The sequence below is a fragment of the Brienomyrus brachyistius genome, chromosome 3 (assembly GCF_023856365.1).
Source record: "Brienomyrus brachyistius isolate T26 chromosome 3, BBRACH_0.4, whole genome shotgun sequence".
Classification (NCBI taxonomy): Eukaryota; Metazoa; Chordata; class Actinopteri; order Osteoglossiformes; family Mormyridae; genus Brienomyrus; species Brienomyrus brachyistius.
Window position 1 is genome coordinate 11,014,926 of NC_064535.1, and position 22,976 is coordinate 11,037,901.

Sequence of the window (22,976 nt, forward strand, 5' to 3'; positions counted from 1 at the left end):
TGGCAGTACCCAGGTAACTGCACTAGAGGGTACTATATCACAAACAGTAGTGATATTGCCAGGTCAGGTTTAATTATAAATTCATCAGGAAGAAAACTGGCATTTCATGCCTGTTATTACATCAGGGATTTGCCAGTCATTTAATGAGATGACAGTGGCCTGTTTTAAGCTTCCTCTTCCTTTGGCCAGCTCTAGTTCCGTTATCCTTCTACTCTAAACTTTTGTGCAATCTCTTTGACTGGGGCCCATCCAGTTAAGACCCCAGCATTCCCCATCCCTCCCACAACGTTTTCCAGTGCCCCAGAAGTAGTACAGCTCCGGAACAAAGTCGCAGCAGTTGTCTGCCTCGTCTACCTGCCAACATGCCAGTGAAATGAGACATTTTTTGCCAAAGTGTTTATATCATGAACTGATAGTCATGTGTTTTTAAAGATTTGCAAAAAATAGTCTATTGTAATAAATCCAGTGTTTGAAATAGTAATATGCGATTAAAACACAGCAATGGGTAATAATTAAAAATAATTACTAACCAGTGCAGTAACAACACCTTACATCAGTTGGGTTTATATAAATTATCACTTATAATATTTATAAATGCAACAGTCAGAACACTGTTCATTTATGTTTTAAAATATATAAGATTTATCGTCAATAGATTTAACTGGGTTGCTATAGATAATTTGCCAAATGTATGTAGAATATCTAGACCTTGTGTACAGCCACTTGTTTCTTAGAACAGACGATGTGTTTCAGGAAGTAACAAGCTGTCAGCCAACTCCAGGAAGTGGCTGCTATTAATACAATATGAAAGAGATGGTGACAGAGAGCGAAGATCTGTTTCTCACAAAAAAAGCTAAATAGAACTAACTAGAACTAACTAGATACCCATGCTTTGAACAGGGTATACTGAAAATCAGAATTGTGAAAGTCTGGTGTTAAATAAACTTGGATATTTCCCAGTGGAATTTAAATTGCTCTGAAGTTGACTCTGCACCATGATGTCAGAATCATGTGAGTAATATGTGCTAATTCCATTTTGTTTAATTATTTTGATAATGAAGCAGGCGAAGTACAGATTTGTTGCAATACAGAGACGGACCTCAATTTCAAAAGAAATTTGCATTTTCTTGCTCTGTTCACCAACACCTGGTCAGTTATAACAATTATTCTATGTGCTGACTTTGTGTGTTTTTAAGTAAAATAAAAGTTTGTATTTACTTTGCTTTTAATCAGACAGACATATTTCTACTGAAGGGAAACATGTCTGCGAAAAACAGGATGTAGAATTTCTCAACTCTGTCAGCTTAAACATGCATATTACTCAGCCTGTAAGTAGCCATGAAAACTCAAATAAAATATTGAATGTACTTTACTGAGAAAATTATATTTAGAATCAGTGTTAATATAATGTATGCTGTAAAATTTCGTGCTATAATTCCCATTACATGGCCATAAAGATAAAGTTAAATATACTGCAGCTAACATTAAGCATTGGTGCATAATGTATAAGCTGACATACCAAATAGCATTAAAAAATGAGGTACAGTTTTAAAAAACTGTAATGTGACCAGTATGTTACAAGGAGAACTGAGAAAAAGCAGTCAGACATGTTCTGCATTTTGAAAAGCACATGTACATTTATTTTAATATTTCCGTAATTATAATTGGTGGTATTCAGTGATAGTGAAATATTTGGTCTACTTAAGTGCAAACCGTTTACAGACAGAACCTGAGACAAAGTGTCCTTAAACTAGATGAAAGACAGTGGAAGAAAATTTGCTGCATATTTTTAAATGGAACTTCGGAGTCGGCATCATATTTGGACTCACAGGTTAACATTTAAAATAAGGAGAAGTTAGTCATTTTGTGTTAAATGCAATTTTGATCTAGAATAGAAGAGGAAGTTGGATATCATCCAAACTTTCATATCACTTTTTATACTTAAATTTTCAGTTAACTGACAGACCACATTTAACTGGCAGTACAAAAATGTCCTAAAACACCTTTTTGAGAGCTCATTTTAATATTTTAAGTTTAAAGAAACATTTGCTCGCATACCTGTCAGCAGTATTCTGTGACTACCACTGAAAATAATGAGAAGAGTTTTATATGATAATTTTGGTAAACTGCATTGGATTTGCATGAGAATTATACAATGATCTGTGAATAATAGATTTACTAAACTGATCAGTCCCAAGTAAAATTGCATTTAGGTATGCATCATTTGGTTTGGAGACTCATTTTGACACTTGTAAACTTTTTTTTAGTTTTATCCAAAGTACGTTCAACTCTCTGTGTACTGATGCAAGAGTAACGAAACCAAGGTAAAGCAACATTACTATATTATTATAAAAAAATAAGCCTGGCGCACTCAGACCTGGGCATATTTCATCATACGGGCACTACTAGGCCAGTCTATTTTTAATTTAATATAAAAAAATTACTAAATAAGTACATCAACTAAAAATATATATCTTATAAGGTGGTACGTTAATGCGTCTTTAACATATAACATGGATGGATCATGATGAATTTTGAAACATTTGCGTCAAAAATGCAAATTACCAATTCATAATACATAAAACAGCATATTTTAAACAAGAAGTTAGAAATAAAAAGGTGTTATTGCTTCTGGCCCGATTCTAATAAATTTCTTTGTCAATTTACAAAAAAAAAAAAAAATCCTTTGTCCATAAAAAAAAACTCATCAAAAGGACAATAGTAATTTGACACTAAATTTGATACCTAGGGATAGAACTTGGAGACAAGCTCAGAAAAAATTTTTTCACTGTCCCAAAAATTCTCAAACCATTCTTAATTTTTTGGTGTGCATTAGGACTCTTAGGTGGGGGAGGGGTCTAGTTATTTTTTCAGCTTAATTTCAATCTAGATAATAATAATAATAATAATATATTTCATTTATGTAGCATTTTTCAAGATCTCAAAGACACAAACAGAGAATAAGGTAAAGTAAACAGATAAAAAATTAAACATATTATGGATAGGGAAGGTTATATGCTGAACAAAGAAAAAAGTTTTTATCAGAGATCAATTGACATATAGCGGTAGGGATGGAGGTCCAAAGTCCCGGAGCTAAGCAGGAAAACACGCGGTCACCATAGCCGTGTGGAAGGCCGGACGAGAAGAGAGAATCCAAGGGTTAGGGGAGGCTGGGAGAAGCAATTCAGTAAGACGCAGCTTGGTTATTAAGAGCTTTGAATGTTAGAAGAAGTATTTTATAGTGGATGCATAATTTTAAATGCTCTGAAGTATGACTGTGATGTGCTGGTAGGAGCGCAAAAGCGTATGAGATACTAAGTTGAAATGATGAGTTGTAAGTCATAATTATCAGATAGTAAGTCGAAATTATGGGATACTTAGTTGGAATTATGAGATACCATGTCCTAATTATGAGATACTAAGCCATAAGTTTGAGGAAATAAGTTTAAATTTTGAGATACAAAGTCGAAATTATGAGATACTAAACCATAATTATGAGATACTAAGCTTAAATTATGAGACACAGCATACATTAGTATCCCATAATTTTGACTTAGTGTCTTGTTTTCAATGGCGGAAACAGGCTTCCAATATACATGCAATAATTTGCAAATAAAAAAAAATCAATATACTTCTTCTTTATAAGCATGCCAAATGATCAACAAAAATATGATTGCATGGTAAACTGTGTCAAAGGCTGTACCATAGGTTATACCAGCGGAGAGCCCACACAAGCACTGAACAATTTTAACGAAGTTCAATTTGTTTTCTTTTTTTACAATCACTGTCACTGTGTTACGATACATGACGGTTTTTGGGTTATGCCCCGCATGTGGATTCCAGAATGGCCCCCCGGCTACACTAATCCCAGAACACATCCCGAACGCAGGCATAAACTGACAATGGTAAAGATGAGCTTAGAGAGAGCTGATAAACATTCCACAGACGGTTTAGTGGGACTTGGGTCCATTGGATGGGTAGTGGGTTTAGTTTTCGAAATTCATGACCTCATTTCTTCCTCACTAAATAAACGGAAGTTGCAAAGGCAATGCTGGGGGAAGGTATCTTGATCAACACTTTCAGAATTTAATAGTTACTAATACTAATGGTTACTAATACTAATAGTTATTGTTAAGGAAATTCAGTAGGTCATTGGTGGTAGGTGGAAAGAGTTGTTGATGAAACCTGCATTTTATGATCACACAGATTTGGCCTGGGCCAATGGGTGCAGGAGAAATTTCGAAGTGGGGGAGGGGGGGTCTAAACAATAAGTAAAAGGTCTAAAGTTTATCCAGCCACACTTGATGAGGCATTCGGCGTGATTTAAGATACTAAACATTTTAATTGACACTGGCCGACATACATACGATGTTGTAGTGTTGTCTGATATAGGGTCACCCAAAAATGGCCTATTAGACAACAGCATAAACAACAGATTTCTCTACAGTTTAAACTTACTGAACCCCTCGTATACTGTAATGTTACATATTGTGTGAGGACACATTCATAGATTTATTCCAATAGCCATAATGTGACATTAGGTCAAATTCGGATTAAGTCGTTTTCTTTGTTGCAATAACATAAATCAGCCTGTCAGAGATATGGGTGTTGCTATTTGAAAGAAGACAGTGACAGATCTTTGTTTTATTCTGAGTTGCCTTCTTTCTGTACTACATACTGCTTTGGTCCGTGTGAGCAAAACTGCATGTAGCACAATTTAAAGCAGCTCAGTTCTCAACTTGTTCAGGACCCAAAACCCACAGCGGCAGAATACAAAAAGAAGCAGGACTGAAGACTGATAAAGTTAGGGAGAAGTCCTTCATCAATGAAAAACGGAGAAGAACCAGGTTGGAGTTTATGAAAAATGTATATTTTACACAGAAGTATGCCCATAAATTGAGAAATTGCTGTATCTCTCTGTTTAATATCCAGAAAGGCCTTAATGAGATTTCCCATTTCATGGTTTATGTCCACCAAATATCTAAATGTTCTGTGAAGACAGAAGGACAAACTAAGCTGTGCATCTTGCTGAATGAACAAAGAGTATTTCAATACAAAAACAGATTTTCAGTGTCCAAGGCTCAACTGATTACTTCATAACTGTTTCTGGCAAAGTGGTAATGTGCCATTAGCAGCTGTATCAGTGACATCACTTGTATCCTGTTTGAAGTGGTGTTGCAGGCTCGTTTCTTTTCAGTTTAGCTAACCAACCCATCCATGTTCCAATCTGTTGTCCTATCCAAAGCAGCACAGGGCACAAAGCAGATGCATAACTTTGACATGACACTAGTACATTGATGGGCACATCCACACGCACACACACACACACACACACACACACACACACACACACACACACACATACACAAAATCATACTCTATTTGCAATTTAGAGACCTTTGCAATTTAACCTAACTGCATGTTGGAGAAAGCGTCAGGCTTTCCACTCCAACTCTGCACACAGGACCAAACTACAATACAGTATATGTTGGAGAAAGCGACAGGCTTTCCACTCCAACTCTGTACACACCATTAATTACGAGACAACACACTTAGAGTTTTACTTGCACAAGGGTAACCACACTCTCTGCATGATAGGCTACAAAGGAATGTGTTACAAAGGGTGGTTCCCCTTGGCACCTTTATTTATAGTCAATGGGGGGCAGGGGTCTTGGAGTGAGAACAAAGAAAAGACTGTGAGAGTAAGAAGAAGTTCTGGTTTTACTCAGGTGGACAACTATTTAAACACGTGCTCAGGATACGTGTAAACTAATATAATCTAAAGTATGAAGGTAAAGGAAAACAAAATAATGTATATACATATTTACACTCATTGCTGATTATACAGAAATGATAACAAATGATTACTAACAGTTTCTTCAACCTAACACTGCATGTCTGCGAGTGAAAACCTAATCGACACAGGCAGAGCATGCAGTGTCCACAGAGGCATGAATTGTAGCTGTCATAAGACGAGAGACAAAAGACCCAAAGGAAGGTGTTTGGCAAACAAAAAGGGGTTTATTGAGTTGAATGGGAGCAGGGAAACAAACAAGGCCAAAAGGGGTCCAAAAAAAGAAGGCGAGTACAGGGAAAGACACAGGCAGACAGGAAGCGCAACATCAATGACCCAGCTGATGCTAACGAGACAAACAGGTACTTAAAGGCAAAGACTAACGAAGAACAACTAGCAACAGGTGTGGCTCATCAGGGCCACTTTAGGGAGGAGACAGGAGGGTCAGGCAGACATGATAGGCAGGACGTTACAGTGGTCTAGCTAGACAAAATGTTACGTTTTATTTTTACAGTATTTCATATGTCCACAGCATTACTGGAAAATTAGATTAGAAGGTGCCTTGCGATGGGTTGGCATCCCATCCTGGGTTATTCCCCAACTTGTTCCCTTAGCCTCCAGGATAAATTCCGGACCCCCAGTGACCCTGAATAGAAGAAGTGGTTTCGGAAAATGGATCGATGGATGGATGGATGTAGCAAGTGCAGGAATTGTTTTAATGAAGGACATGATAGCTTTTTATAAAATGAGTTTATATATATATATATAAACACACAGTACTGTGCAAAAGTCAAAGGTGATGATGTTTAAAAGATCTTCACATTGGTACAGTATGCAACTATGATGTCTGTCAAAATGTGCCAGCTTTCTATTTCAGATCCTAAAATTCAGGATTTGCAGCAACCATCCACTATATCAATGTATTTTTTTACTTGACCACTACCCCACTTTGATTGGCGTATCACTATCTCATTAAGGTAGTTAAATTGACTGAATTATTGATTGATTGATTGATTGATTGATTTATTGATTGATTGATTGATTGAGCTGATTAGTAAAAATTTTATAAATACATGGAATGGCTGATGTGCCCCTGTCGGACTCACATACATATTCTCAATTTTCTCCTTCCTCATAATAATATGTTTCCCAATACATGTCTGTAAAATGTTAGGGGGAAATGGTATTTTTTATTAAATATATATGCACATGCCTTCTTTTACAGTAAATTAACATGATCAAATGAATTGTAAATGTTTTATTTTTCAGTTATCTCTCCAACTATTTCCACGTACAGCTACCAAGTGTTGATCGTTTACACAAGTGAGGCTGAAGAATGGGCCACGTATCTTCAAAATGTCCTGAGCTCTTCTCAGAAGTTTTCTGACGAGTCAGTTCTTTTGTATCCAGTCACTGCTGACTTTTCTTTGGAAGAGGATGAGTTTGCTATTTTTAATGCCAGCAGATGCATTGTGCTTTTGCTATCCATGGAATTTTTGGACATGCAGAGCAACCCAGGAGTGCTTGAGACTTATAAGAAAGTGTTTCATCCTCCTAGTAAGATGGTATTGTTCTTCTGTGGGGTGTCAGAAAGTGAGCTGCTAAATGAGCATTTTGGACACTGGCATACCTGGAGGAAGCTCTATCCCGATGATGACCCAGCAATATACATTTCTACTGTTCTTGAATCTATATCTGATGGTATGTATGCATTTGCTATATGTGCATTAATTTCCGATATTGTGCTATCGGAAAGACAATTGAAATACCGTTACTATTAACCAATTCAAAACCACCATAAAATGAATATTTAAAGTAAATATTTACATGTGCGGTACATTGCGGAATTTGGTATCTTTTTCTGTTTTACTATTTCTTCATATATTACATAACCAGATATAATCCAAATGCTTTGCCTTCTTGAATATTTAGCTAAAGCCAACCACCTAAGTATAGTAACATGCAAATTAAAGCTGCATCAAAGAATGTTGTTGATTCTGCCTTAGAATCTCTGATCTCCTTAGTAAGCGGAAGACGTGCAGTTATTCCAGTGGTTGTCAAAGTCGGTCCTCAGGCCCCACTGCCCTGCTTGTTTTCCAGCTATCCCTGCCCTACATACTGCTGATTACCTGGATCAGGTGTGTTCAGTCAATCAGAAGCTGAAAGACAGCTGGGACTTGTGTGCGGAAAAAGGGATATCAGGAAAACAAGCAGGGCAGTGGGTCCCGAGGACCGAGTTCGAGAACCACTGAGTTATTCTAACTGCAGTGTCTAAAATGCCAGTAGAGTACGATTGTGTGCATGTGTGTTTGCCTTGTGATGGACTGGAATCTTTTGCAGTGCAGTGACTGTGCAGTCAGTGCTCTCACTCTTGTTTTATATGTGACTTCTAGAATAGACCTCATGTCTTTTCCCACCTGCCACTCCTTCCTATTAAAACTGTCATTGCGAGACTTTGCCACAACTTATTTATTTCATACACCCTGCTGCCTTGCATCCTCACTTCTTTGTGTCCTTATCGCCTCCCCTCTACCAGGGTGAATCATTCCAAGGTCCAGAAATCAGGGAATGTCCTGCCTGCCCACCTGCCTGGCTGTTCTTGTCGGTCGCATGACTGTCTCACCTTGCTTACTTGCCTTCTGCCTAAGCCAGTGTAGCTGCCCATCAGCCTGCTTGCCAGGGACATAGCCAGACTTTGTACAATGGGGTGGCCAGACAGGGTAATATTTAGCCCACTATGTGGGGTCCTTGGTATATTTTGCTGACCTGGGGGCATGTGCAAGCATTATCCATTATCATCTCACAATGAAGTTGGAGATGCCACAATCAAAATATGGAATGAAATGCTCCATATTTAATTTTTATTTTTTGGTGAGGAGTGGCCACATATTTACTAGGGGGGTCCATAGCCACCCCTTAGATCCACCCCTGCTGCCTGCCTGTGCTGTCCTGCCAACTGCCTGAATTTACCTGGCACTAAATTACATAAACTTTTTCTGCCGGTGCCCACTAATGAAGGACAGAATTAAACATGTGTGTCCATGAGGGACTGGTATCCTGTCCAGGTTATATCACATCCTTGTGCCCTATTCTGCTTGTGTTAGTCTCTAACGACACTGCAACCCTGACCAAGACAAGAGCTAGGAAGGTGGATGGATGGAAAAAAATCTTACAAATTGACTTTTTAGGAAAAAGGAAATAATAACTGAGAAATTGCAAAGTTTTGGGAGTTGAAAGTTACTTTTCAGTACGGAAGACCTGGGATTCACTTATACACTTCCTTGGTAAGAAGTATTCGTTTTGAAAAATATTCCCGTAAACACTCAAAGGATGGAAATTTGTGTCATATTTGTTTAACAGGTGATGATGATAGGACAACAAATGAAACTGAAACAGAAACAGCTGAATATACAACTCAAATGGCTGAGAGAGAAGAAGGTGAAGGTGAACCTTCCGTATCAATACTGGAGTGTTCAAGGGTAGTGCAGCTACCTCAGGAAGATTGTGTGAGCAAGCAGGAGGCCCAGACGCCGCATGGTAATGATGAAAATGTCTGTCTCATAGTCCAACCGGACAGAATACTTTGTGGGGTAAGAACATATTTAAAAAATTATAGTGAGTGAATAAATAAACTTATAAAGAAATAAATAGAAATTCTGTGCAAAGCATTTCAGTAACGACTTACATGTATAAAATTGTATCTCTAAAATGGTATCCCCACCTATGGATCATGCAGTTGCCAAACCTGCAGTCAATCATTGTCCAATTAATCTCTATTCTATGCTGCTGCTCTGATTGAAGGTGTCTCGATTTCCTGGCTCCACGTGTTTTAGCGATTTGAATTGTTTTTGCTGGTCCTGGTTTGTTCTCTGCTTGTTTTCTAGTCTAGTTTGCTGCTTGCCTGAAACTCCTTTATTCTATGATTTTGTCATTGGTTACTCGGAACTGGGTAACGAGCAGCTCATCCATGTATTTCAAAGTTAATGACCTCCGAAACACACCATAAAAAGAGGAAACGTATAAAAGACAGAAGATCATGCAGCAAAAATCAGAAATTCTTGTGTTTTGTCTTGCAAACATAAAATTAGAAACATACCTTCTAAAGAAGAAAAAAATAAATATTGAGTTTTTGCAAGTAATAACCAGCATATAATGATTTTAAAAGTCTAATGTGAATTATCTAGATAGTTTTCACATTCTGCTACAGTAGTTGTAGCTTTCGCAGCGTTGTCTGAGTAAATTTAAGATTTTGCTCATTCTTTTCATTTATTTATTATGCATCAAAATGAAAATGCTGGTAATTTTCCATTTTTGGTAGTCTCTTGAAATAGTATCAAATATCTAAAATTGTGCTACCTTAAACCAGTATTTCTCAGTAGCGTAGCCCAAAAATGGGTCACGGGACCATTTTCAGTGGGTCACGAGGTGTGTGGTTGAAACCCCCACCCCCAGCGGAAAGTTTCACTGTTAGCACCCACCCCCAGGCAGACAAATTTTACAAATTACATGTTACCTTTAGGTAACTGCACTTTAAAAAAAAAAAAACATTTAAAAAATGACCTGAGGGTCCACCAGCTGAGAACCACAACGTTAAACCAATGATGCAAGTTTGGTTTCACCATTAGTAGTGACCAAATCACATGTCCAGCAGGCACTTTTGTCCAAAGCGGTGCACAAGCAAGGCAAATAGCACATTGCAATGCATGCTGTCAAGGAGTCAACTAGGCATGCTAAGCTTCCAGTGAAGCAACAGTGCACCAGTACGAACAGTACGAACCCCATAAAACTGTTCAAGGGCCAGAAGTAGAACATAAGAGCATTCAATGAGTATAAACAGGCATAAGGTTAGAAGAAGCACAAAGTTGATTGTGACACGTCCCTCCCCAAATGCTTAAAACAAATGTCCAGTGGTGCAAATGAAAACAAAAATGTTTTGTGTATGTGTGTGTAATGTTATAGACCAAAGTGACTATTTACATCCTCCTGAAATGTAAGTTGGACGCTCATGCAGAAACCGCAGTGGAATTTTCCTGTGAAGAACGAGGTGCAACAAGAGAGGCAGGGACAATTGAAAATGAATATACTGTGAGCGTCATGTCACCCGGTAAGAGCCAAAGAGGAACATCAGAATATCACATAGAAGTGAATAAGGAACTCAAAACAATAATTTTATTGCTTTTGCCTCAAGCTAAATAACAGTGTATGACCTTTAATGAAGTAAATGTTTTAGGAATTTTCATATCTACAGATGACATTAGATCTGAAACTGTGCCTCTAATCATTATTTCAGAGATGCCTTCGGGACGTGTTTTGCTTTCTCTGTATAGCGATGACTTGATTGTCTGCTCAAAGTCTCTGACGTATTTCACTGGCATGGAGGAAGTCAATAGGTATCTGGAAAGTGTAACAAATCCCTTGGAATTTTTCAGTCAGGTAAAAGATATATATGCATTTGCCCACCAAAATGAAGTGAAAGTATTTAAATATTTGAATATCAGTACAGTGTGGGTGTAGGCAGCACTGATCCAGCAGGTTTTCTGTCCTACCTGGACTCCACCAAGAACCACATCTGGTATCAGGCAGATAGAAACTCATCAGGTAGGATAGAAAACCTGTTGGGTACCGACACTGCAGGATCAGGGTTGTCTGCCCCTCATGTAGTGTTTTTAATGTACCCTATTCACTATAATTCTTTGACAGCCTAAAACTTTTCCAGCACAATGTACACAAACAAGCATACATACATGCTTAGAAATACATTGTATGTCTGAATTGGTGTCATTTTATTTATTATACATGTTCAGGCTTTCAACATCACATCCAACTGCAGAGAATCTCTGGACAAGGTGCTGGCAGATCTACTTAAAAGTAGAATTCCAGCAAGTGGCTTTGAAATCTTTGGAATAAACCAACTTGAAGAAGAAAACATGTCTGCTTGTAAGTATTTGTGCCTATAGACGGTTATGTCAATATATGACAATATTTCAGTATCAATGCAGTGTCATTGCATTAATTACTTTATTCTACTTTTATTTGTGTCTCTCTAAATTATGTATGTGTATTGTCTAAATATTGAATCAGGTTAAATCTGTACTTGTAATTTTACTTTGCATTCAAAAAGCATGAATTTAGCTGAATCGCGATTTAAAATGCAAAGTGCATGTGTGATGGACAGGCATCCCATGTAGTGTATACAGAATGGATGAGTAGAGAGATGTTTAAATGGAGTTTAAAAATCCAATAATTGATCTATTTCTTAATTTATATATCTCATAGATCAACGAGATGAGGAATTACCTACATTGTTACATTTTGCTGCAAAGTATGGGCTAAAAAATCTTATGACCCTTCTGCTGAAATGTCCCGGCGCTATGCAAGCATACAGTGTGGGCAACAAGCATGGTGATTATCCAAATAACATTGCTGAGAAGAATGGATTTTTAGACCTTAGACGGTTTATGGACAAGTATGTTGTAAGTAATCAGAAATTTATTCCCGCTAAAGAGCAAAGATGGTTAGGAACCTGACTCATAACCCAAAAGAATTCAGATTGTGTTTTCAAAAATTGACAAGCAACACTTAACTTTATTTCAACATTTTAAACAGGAAAATGCAGGCAAAGACGAGAGTCACTTAAAGGAAAGCATCACAGAAGAGGAACCTGAAGATGTTTACGAGGCCATGTCCAAAACAGTTGAAGATAGCTTAACTCTGAACACTGAGTGTAAGGAGGACATCTATGAGTCAATGCTGGAGTTGGACCCAGATTGCATCCAAGACTTATGTATGTTTTATTTATTTTTTTTATGAGATATCACACTGCACATGATCATTATGCCAGGAATCTGGTTTCCTACATACTTCTAATAAATAAACACATCAAGGAAAGTTCAGCATTTTAAAACAAGACTTCACTACTATTAGGAAAATACCATTATAATACACACATTGCACATATATACCAATAAGGCATATTTTCTTTCAGATGCCATTATTTCAGCTTTCAGTTCACCTGACAATATTTTCATTAAACATTTTTCCACAGCTATTAGTCGGAAAAATAAAAAAAAATAATAAGACAGGCTAACTATTATTTTATCTTAGCGATAATTTAATAAAGTGGTTCTTCCATTGCAGATGAGGACATGGAAAAAGCGATCAGGCAGTCCCTCAATCCTGAGGAGGCCATGTTGCGTTCATTTTTTCAAGGTAAAATTAATTTAAATGTGAAAAATGACTATTCCATCAACATATGGTTAAGAAACATCTACAAAGATGACTGTGACCCAGTGACAGTTCATTTACAAATTGCAGCTGGGACAACAAGCAAGGCCGAGAAATTCTTAATCTCAGTGGAGGAAACTTACGAAGAAGAAACAGATGAGGGAAATGAAAATATAGCAAGTGAGGAGGAAGAGGAAGATCCTTATAACTTTTGTGCTGCTGATGAAATTTACGACACTCTAGATGAGCTTGCTGCAGATCATATCTCACAGATTATCAGTCGTCCCCCAGCACCCATCCCTAGACCTTTGACGGTTGTCACTGCTGAGACCGAGGAAAACAAGACCTACATTTCCAGAGGTACACTTCTTTACAGCCATGAAAATATAGTAAACCTTTGAAAACTTTCACTACATTACACCTCTAATCTCACATTGTAATGCACGGGCAAAAAACTAACTGAAATGTCTGTGTAATTGTTATACACAATTCGTTCTGTAAGCAATTGTAGCTCATTTTCTTACTGTTTACGACACTTTCGTTTTCAGATTTGTTTGTTTGTTTGTTTGTTTTTAGTGTTTTCTGAAAAACCATCAATAGTGCACCAGGATAAGCGCACTGACGAAAGGCCGGTCAGAGGTAAATGATTGATCCAGCTTCCAGCTACTTATCCTGTACAGTACTATGGGGGGGGGGGGCTTTCTCAGATCACACAGAGAACCAGACAGGGCAATACAGTCCATTCCAGGGAGTTCATACTACTGTCAGGGTATATAATCACACTGTGCATTTAGTGTAACTGTATATGTTTTACAAAAATTGCATGACAAAAGAAGAACGAGTGAGCTGGACCCTTCATTCCATGTGGCCTGAGGGAATAGTGCTACCCTCTCATTTATAATTAACTGGGTTTAATGTTTATCTTCTATGTTCATCTCTACAATGAAAATAATATTTATAGCATATTTATCCATCCATCCTTCCATTTTCTGAAACCACTCAATCCCAGCTGGGGTCACGGAGGGGACTGGAGCCTATCACAGGAACAATGGGCACAGGCGGGAACCAACCCTGGGCAGGCGCCAACACACCGCAGGGCACTAGCATATTCATTTATAATTGAATTATAGCGTGTTCGTACATGAAATTAGGTAGCGATATTATTCACTTCATTATCATTCCTGACACATATAAAAATTTTCCTTACTGAACTGTTGCTTTGTTTAAATGATCTATTCCAGATCAACCTGGAACTCACACAGTTATTTTATCTATTTTAAGCTGTAGGATCATTAATAGGATGCAGATAATCTTTAAACCCATTACATTAACAAATGATACAAACAAATGAGAGTAAGTAGTCCAAATATGTCCAAGAAGAGTTGGTGCTTGAATGTGAATAGAAAAGAAAGGGTTCGGGGTTATCTTGCTATAATGAAATTAGTAATCAGACAGTGCGACTTATATTTTCAAATATATGTATGGGAATTTTGTATGAGAAAATACTATAGCGTACTGTAAAGTATCAAATACTCATTAAAAATATATAAATGTAAAACAAAATCTGTATTCTTAAATGATGTGACCAGTACTTTTTTCTGATGGTGCTAACAGGACTTGACAGAGACAGACCTCAAACAACAGCCTACGACCCATATGCAGGAATGAAAACTCCGGGACAGAGGCAGCTCATTTCCCTACAAGAGAGAGTGAAAGTGGGCGATATAAGTGTGGAGGAAGCTGTTCAAGAATTCAAGGAGTGGCAGATGAATCAGGAAAAGAGATCTCAGTCCCTACGCTTTCAGCAGGTGCTATTCTTATTATAAACCACAAAGTAAAAGTACATGAAAAGTATTTCCTGTTCTGGTACAAGAGCTCTCTGTGATATGACAATAAGAAAAGCCTAATTATCTGGCCCATCAAACCAATGAACCTGGAGAGGGTGACGGAAAGACCTGGATACTCTCCCAGGCGGTACGAAGCTGGGGTACATCCTGGATAGGGTGCCAGTCCAACACAGGGTACATACTCTCTGCAATTTAAAGAGACACTGTTAAGTCTAACTGCATGTCTTGAAACTGCAGGTGGAAACTAGGAGGGGATCTATGCAGTGCAGGAAGAACATGCAAACTCCCAGTATTCAAACCTCCACAGTATGAAGTAACAGTGATCCCCATTGAGCCACCGTACTGGTTTGCTTTCGTACAAACACATCTTATCCTGTGAGGCAGAGTGGCTCAATAGGTAGCTCTGTTGATTCACACTGCAAGGGATTGGTGGTACAAATACCACCCCCACTCTGTGAATGTGTGTTTCTCCCTGTGCTGCGTGAGGTGCCTCTGGGTACTTTGATTTCATCCCACAGTCTAAAGATTCTGTTAAAATAACTGGTCTCTCAAATTGTTGTGTATGTGCCTATATGCCCCTGAATAAACTGGCTTCATGGCCAGGGTATCCCCGAGCCCTGGGCGGTATATTGCCTGGAGTAATGCAGCTTGGCCTGAAGGTGTCTGTGATTTACCTGTAGTGTATGATTGTGTGTCTGAATGTCAGTTCTATGAGAGTTCCATCCTATCCAGGGTTTACCCCAGCCTTTTGCCCTGTGACCCTGACCAGGATAATCAGAAATAGTATCAACACGCATGTAGTCATTCACATTTTTTATATTATTATATGAATTATTTATACAAATTACTCTAGGTACCTTTTAAGGTAGGACTTAAGGCTTTTACAGCAGCATGTGGCTCAGTGGACTAAGCCTCTGTGCCTGTAATCAGAAGGTCGCCAGTTTGAACCCAGCCTCAGTACGTCTGTGGGTCCTTGAGCAAGGTTCTTAACCTCCAGCTCCCTGGGCGCCACTACGGGTGGCTGCCCTTCACAGAGAGCAAGTTGAGGGAGGTGTAAAGACAACTTCTCCACAGGGATCGACAAAGTATCGATTATTATTACATTCACAGTGATGGCATTTCTTGTTTGAGTTCAGCTGTTGCAGATCATATTTGTCTTGTCAGTATTTGACCTTGTGAGGAGAAATAAATTCCTATTCTGAAGGGTCAAGGGAAAAAAGTGATGATGGTGTCCGTTGAACCTATATTATTGGCAGTTTCACCTAAACATTTATTCATTGGATTATTATTGTATTCATTTCAGGAAAATCTAAAGCGTTTAAGAGACAGCATTACGAGACGACAAAAGGAGAAGGTGAAGATGGGAAAGGAAATGGGTAAAGCGTGTTTTATTCCTGTATCTGCTGTCTGTTCAGTAGCACTTCATCATATATGACTGACAAAATAAAACTAAAATTAACTACAAAAGGGGGGGTCGGTGTCATGGTGGGGGGGGGGGGGGGGGGCATTTGCAGGCCATGAGCCCCCCCAAAGGAATCATTGCGTCTACTAAGTACATCTACTAAGGACACCATCTGTTATTTTATTTTTTTATTAAGATTTTACATACCTTTTCTTCTTCTTAAACATTCTACAACATTGAAGTTGCTTGCTTCAGTTAAACTGCTATTTTGTTTCAGTTAAAATGGAAAAAAAAAAAACTAAAGTTCAAGGGAAACAAAAACCATGGCAGATGGTATCTGCACCCGGAGTTGATAACCAGTTGGTGTTACAAAACTTCTGGTTCAATTAGACATGTAAACAGCATTTGTCAAGCGAAAGAGGGAAGCGGATTCCTCTAAAAATTCCATGGCCAATGCTCTTGAATCGGCAATGTTTTTTTATTGCACCCTCCCAAAAATCTAAAATTCCACCCCAGTGGGGGAAAATGAGAAGTGGCAAGTTCCACATGCCCCGATATATTCTGGGAGGCACCTGGGGTGAGGCAGGTAGGACACAGGGTTGTGAGTAGTTAACTGACAGTGTTGGCTTTTTCGTTCTGCTTTGCGTTTGGCATGAGCTTTGGCCAAACTAGGTGCTTTGAAGTTCTCTTTTGTGGCCTGTTGTCTGTTAATTACAACATTTCTACCCCACATCGGCACTTTCTGCTGCCAAAGTGGCATGCAACCATACACGTAACACAGTGTTTTTTTGTACAGCCAGGGGGGCAGGAAGCTTAAAGGCCGCGTGTACAGCTGCACAGATGCCGTGTTTTGAGCCTGATGCAATTAGACACTTCAAAAAACGATAATAAAACCACATATTGTTTCTAGGAGGAAACATTTATACAGTTACATCTGCAATGATTCTTATGTATATTACCTCTTTTTCCTGAGATATAGAAATCACAGCTCCCTTGCAACACAGCCCCTGGCAGGACATGGCAGTGAAACTGGAATGTGCAGTGTATGAGCCTTGCCCGCGAGTGAACGCTGATCCAGTTCACATAGGAAACTGGCAAAAAGAGAGCACCTCTTGTATCGCCAGTAAGTGCAGCTTTTTATATTATTTTGTTGTTTTTATGCAAAATTTTGCATGAATGTTTTACTTAAATAATATGCATCCATCCATTCATCCATTTTCTGCTGCGTATCTGGGGTCGGGTAGTGGTACCAGCAAACTAAGCAGGGATGCCGCCCCCTCCAGCTCAATCGGGGAATAGCAAGGCATTCCCAGCCCAGCCGAGAGTTATAAACTCTCCAACATGTCCTGGATCTGCCCCAAGGTCTCCTCCCATTTACACTTATCTAAAACACCGAGGGATCCTACATAGATGTACCACATCAACTGACTCGACACGGAGGAGCAGCGGCTCTACATTGAGCACCTCTTGAATGTCCGAGCTCCTCACCCGAGACACCCTGCGAAGGAAACTCATTTCTGCTGCTTGTATCCACAATCTCATTCTGTCAGTCACTACCCAAAGCTCCATACTATAGGTGAGGGTCGGAACATAGATCAACTGGTAAATCGAAAGCCTTATTTTACGGCTCACCTCCCTCTTCACCACGACAGAACGGTACAGTGTCCACATGCTGACTCTGCATGATCTGCTTGTCGATCTCCTGCGTTCTTTTTCTCTCACTCATAAACAAGACCCCAAGATACTTAAACTCCTCCACATGTGGCACCTTTTCCGGTTGGAGGTTTGGAGGTGCTGACACTCATCCTGGCCTCCACGTACTAAGCTGCAAACTGCCCCAGTGCATGCTGCAGTTCACCGGCCACCGACAAAAAGCAAAGACGCAATCCCGAGGCCCCTGAACCGGAACCTCCCATTGCATATAACTTTAAAGATATGCATGTTGCCTTTCTCTCTTGTTCAGACACACGCTATCAAAAAAGCTGCATAGTTTAATTTCCATCTGGTCTAATAATGCTGAGCTGAACAATTATTAACCACACGCTATGTTAGCTAGCTATTTTTTCTAGCTATCACCAGATAGTCATTAATTTATTCCTTACATTTGTAATGACAAAAAACACTAATTACTAAGTTTTAAAATTTAGCACTAAAAGACATATTATTTGTGTGCGCCATTAAAATTACCCTAATGTGACATAAGCATGATATACTTGTGACAAAAATAAAAACGAAATAATGTTAACTTGAAGTACACCCAACAGTTTATATGTAAAGTTGAAATATCAGACGTTATAAAAAAAATAATAATAATGCATAAACAAATAATGTCACAGTGCACTTTGCATGTAAACATGTAGCATGGAAGGTCTTTGAGTGTGTGTTGTGACTGTTAGCACCTGCATCAAATTATAAGCTAGAAATGACTTTGTACCTTTGTACAGTGTTAATTTTAGATATTAAATGTTTTCTTTCCAGTAACCACTTAAATGACACCGAATTTCTCTCGCTGTCACGCACCCACATCATTATTTTTACACATTCTGTATCTAAATGTTTCTGCTAGCTTGTACTCATAGCAATGCAATCTTTATTCACAGGTAATGCACTGTGCAAAGTGCACTGTGTCGTTTGAAAACACCACATATTTTAATGTCAATGCTAGTAGGACAGTGCCGTGCCGTGTCGAGACTTATAGAGGGAAAAAAAAGAACATTTTCTGTCCCGATGGCCTTCCATACTCACGACCTGTGCGGACGCGGAAAGTATAATCAAAACAATGCTTAAGAGAGATGAGGTTATACTGCAAATGTAGATTTAAAAAAAAAAAAAAAACTACTTCTCAAAAATCCCATGATTTTTCCAAAACTCTGATATTTATTTTGCCAAACTTTTCTATGTCTGGAATACATGATTCCTTAATTCCATGATTTTTCCAAGATTTTCATGACCGTACGACCCCTGAAAACACATGTCGACTAGTTTGGCAAACTCCCACGATCCCTCCAGTATACTTGTGAGGGTAAAGAGCTGGTCCAGTGTTCCACAGCCAGGACGGAATCCTCATTGTTCCAGTTGGTTTGACCAACTGGCGGACCCTCCTCTCCAGTATCCCGGCATGGACCTCCCCGGGGAGCATGCGGAGTGTCACCCCCCTGTAGCTGGGACGCATCCTCTGGTCTCCGTTCATAAAGAGTTTTTTGACTACTTCAGTGACCTCAGCCCTACAGATGGGCAAGTCCCCCTCTGAGTCTTCAGGCTCTATTTCGCCAAGCAAGGTGTATCAGTTGGATTCAGGAGATCTTCGAAATATTCTTTCCACCACCTGATTATATCCCCAACAGCATGAATAAAGCCCTGCTTCCCCCCCCCAGTCGCCTGACTTTGCCAGAACCTTTTCGAGGCCGACCGAAAGTCCACCTCCATAGCCTCACCAAACTCCTCCCACACCCGAAAGACTGCCAAAGCCTCTTTCCAATTGGCCTGTTGGTACCTGTCAGCTGCTTCCGGAGTCCCACAAGTTAACCGAGCTCAGAAGGCCTCTTTCCTCTGCCTGACAGCTCCCTTTACTGCTGGTGTCCACCACGGGGTTCGAGGACTACCACCTCAACAAGCAACCTTATGGCGATAGCTCCGCACAGACGCCTCAGCAATGGAATCCCGCAACATGACCCATTCAGGCTGATTGTCCCCTAACTCCCTCGGAATACAAGAGAAGTTCTGCCAGAGGTTAAAGATCCCCCTGACAGGGTCCTCCACCAGATGCTCCCAGCATATACCTCACTATGCATTTTGGTCTACCAGATCTATCCAACATCTTCCCCTGCCATCAGATCCAACTCACCACCAGGTGGTGATCAGTTGACAGCTCAGTTACTCTCTTCACCTGAGTGTCCAAAACATGCAGACGCAGATCCGATGATACAATTACAAAATCGACCATTGTACTGTGGTATTGGGTGCTCTGGTGCCAAGTGCAGTCACGAGCACCCTTATGTTCATTTATGTTAATTTTTTTCTCCACTTTTAACAGGAACGGGAAGTAAGCAGCTGAGTACGAACAATGCTAGCAGCTATACTAGTAGGATAGAGAATGATTATGAGGTAAAACTTCTTTCATTGTAATTGATCACAGCAATTCACAACAATTTTCGGTATCATAAAATAATGACATCTATTGCATGAATAGTAGAAAATACTATTCATAAAATAAAATTTTACACCATCTTGTTCATTTTCTCTCAAGGATGTAGATTTTGGTATGCACAATAGGCAGTACCATGTGTGTAGGGGCTGATTTGACCCCTACCGAAGCTGCAACAAAACCTAACCCTTTGTTTCCTGTTTTGATATTTTCTGCAGGTCATTGCTTTTGCCAAGATTTTTTAATCTGTATTTAAATGTTCCCTGTTTTCTCAGGGTATACCTTCTACAGATTATTGTATTTATCACCTTTCCATCACCGTTCGTGTTACTTTACTGAATTTGGAACATTTTCATGCCATTGGCAAAGTCGTCCATGCATTTATTACATAATAAGTGTCATGATCACTTCAGTAAATAATTTCTGTATTTTGTTTTTATAAAGTAAAATATAAGGGTCACAATAACCCTTTAACCAGAAGTACAAGGCAGAGGAGCAGCCCATACGGGACACCTGACCATCACAGAGTCCTCTCACTTGCCTAACTGCATGTTTTTTGGCCATTACAATGTTTACCAAACCTATTTATCTCCTGGCACATTTATAGGACGACACCGATTCCAATTCTGCACCTTCCCTACCTCCACGTAACATTGACCTGCCGCCACTGTTACCTCCTCGAATTCCACCTCGATATCCTGAAAGGTGAATAAAATTATGAATGTACATGTCCTAAACTTAAGAAAATGCATCAATATGAATTTATAAAATGAAATAATGTTTAGTCTATAATATACACTGTTATTTTGTTTTTTACACTGTCCACACATCTCTAGGTTCAGGTGGATTATATCACACTAGTTACCTGCACAGACCCACTTTAGATATTTCCAGTTTGTAGTCACACACACTTGTATTTACCATCAAATAGAGATGAAACTGACTTCATGTTGCATACACTTGCTGTATTTTCAGTTTTCATGGTCACTGACTTGTTTTAAGATACTTCCTCTTTGATGGGATCTGACTGTTATTTGTGGTGGAACAGAAAAGGAAGCAGAAAACGGACGAGCTGGCAGGTTAACAATGAGCATTCACACTCCATAAATGGAAAACTATCAATCACAGCAATAACCAAGACAACAGTGTCACAGAAGATCAAACTTCATCAATCCGGTCCCTGATAGAAAATCACACCCTATGTTGAACATTCCTGGTCAGGTTTTTCTACTTCTACTCCCCTTCAGCTGTCTCTAAGAGGTCGATGTAGACAGAACTGTGACGTATGCAGCGAACGTGACAAAGAAGAACTTAAGCTGAGATTCAAAGGGTATATCACAAGTAACAGTGTTGAGGGACTAAACAAAGTCAAGCAATTAGCAACCAGGACCCAAGACACAAAGCTACACTAGAAACAAAAGCACAAACTTAGGGTCAGAACCAGGAACAACTTAAAAAATCCAGATCACAGATCCAAACCAGAGAACCAAGGGATCAGACGAGAAAGAAAAAAAAAATCACAGGACCGCAAGGCAATTCACCAATACAGTAACAAAGAAGTACTACTTTTTTTATAACACTGGCAAATGTCATCTGAAGACTGACACTTCTGTGTTTCAGGTTTTCGGAGGGCATGGTCTCAGACCGCTACACATTCTGTCCCACTCGTCCTCAAAAGCCTCCTGAAAGGTCAAACTCTCCTCCACCAATTCCAAGGCGAACACGATGACAACGGTAGCAGAAGTAACACATCCTGGGCTGTAGTTTTCTCTACTGTGGGCAGACCTCAACAATAACAGGCACATAAATAATTGCAGTTTCTTTTTCTACCTATTCTAATGCTTTGAAAGTATTACTTTTGGTTTAATGTTGCCGTTCAGTTAAAGAAAATTAATCAATCTATGTCTATGAAATGAGTTTGGCGTCTATGAAAGTTGATTATATCCAGGGAAGCCCGATTGTTGACCATGTGTAAAGAAAAGTTCCTCCAGCTTGTTGTAGAATTTTTAACTGTACGTGATGCTATGATAATTTACATAATGTACACATTCTGCAAGGCATTTAGCGTTTTTAAATGTAATTTATTTATAATGTATTGTTTTGAAGAAGTATTAAAATAATGCTACAAATATTTTATTTTGAATATTTCATTTTATTTTGTATTTTAAATAAAATCAATCCCCCCCCCTCGGACCCTGCACAGGATAAGCAATGTGGAAAATGGATGGATTGTTGGTTATCACTGGATGATTCATTATCCTATAATAACACATGCAGCAAGCACTGTGCATAAGGACATGGGCTATCAGGGCATTGCAGGGCACACTTTCACCTAAAAATCTCCGATCAATGCTAAGCAACCACACAGCACTTATATCATCACAGGCTAACTTATCAGAATTAAGGTCATCTGGGCTAAATATAAGTGAATGATGATAAAGGCCATTTAATTCCAACAAGCTATTCGGCTAAGTAGGAAATGTGGCTTTGTGATATAGGACCCAGAACACACACCCAGACCTTGTGACTCAGTATTTTATTTCCCTGTCTACTCCCCCCATGTTT

At 39.1% G+C, this 22,976-nt stretch overlaps 1 protein-coding gene across 4 annotated transcripts; it reads left to right on the forward strand.

The window, feature by feature from the left end:
- Positions 1–775: 775 nt before the first annotated feature.
- Positions 776–22,542, forward strand: pik3ap1 (phosphoinositide-3-kinase adaptor protein 1). 4 transcript variants are annotated; one of them, XM_049008569.1, is made up of 18 exons: positions 776–1,011; positions 4,748–4,847; positions 7,064–7,495; positions 9,155–9,384; positions 10,754–10,898; positions 11,085–11,227; positions 11,599–11,731; positions 12,071–12,267; positions 12,401–12,578; positions 12,932–13,003; positions 13,109–13,378; positions 13,595–13,657; positions 14,633–14,826; positions 16,169–16,241; positions 17,247–17,390; positions 20,301–20,371; positions 21,019–21,116; positions 22,032–22,542. In XM_049008569.1, the coding sequence occupies exons 2-18, from the start codon at positions 4,826–4,828 to the stop codon at positions 22,138–22,140; spliced, it is 2,574 nt and encodes an 857-aa protein (XP_048864526.1). In that variant the 5' UTR covers positions 776–1,011; positions 4,748–4,825; the 3' UTR covers positions 22,141–22,542. The 4 variants fall into 4 exon arrangements, with proteins under 4 accessions (XP_048864526.1, XP_048864527.1, XP_048864529.1 ...); XM_049008571.1 differs by lacking the exon at positions 776–1,011 and adding an exon at positions 6,672–6,771 and having other exon boundaries at positions 4,773–4,847; XM_049008570.1 differs by lacking the exon at positions 4,748–4,847.
- Positions 22,543–22,976: the final 434 nt, after the last annotated feature.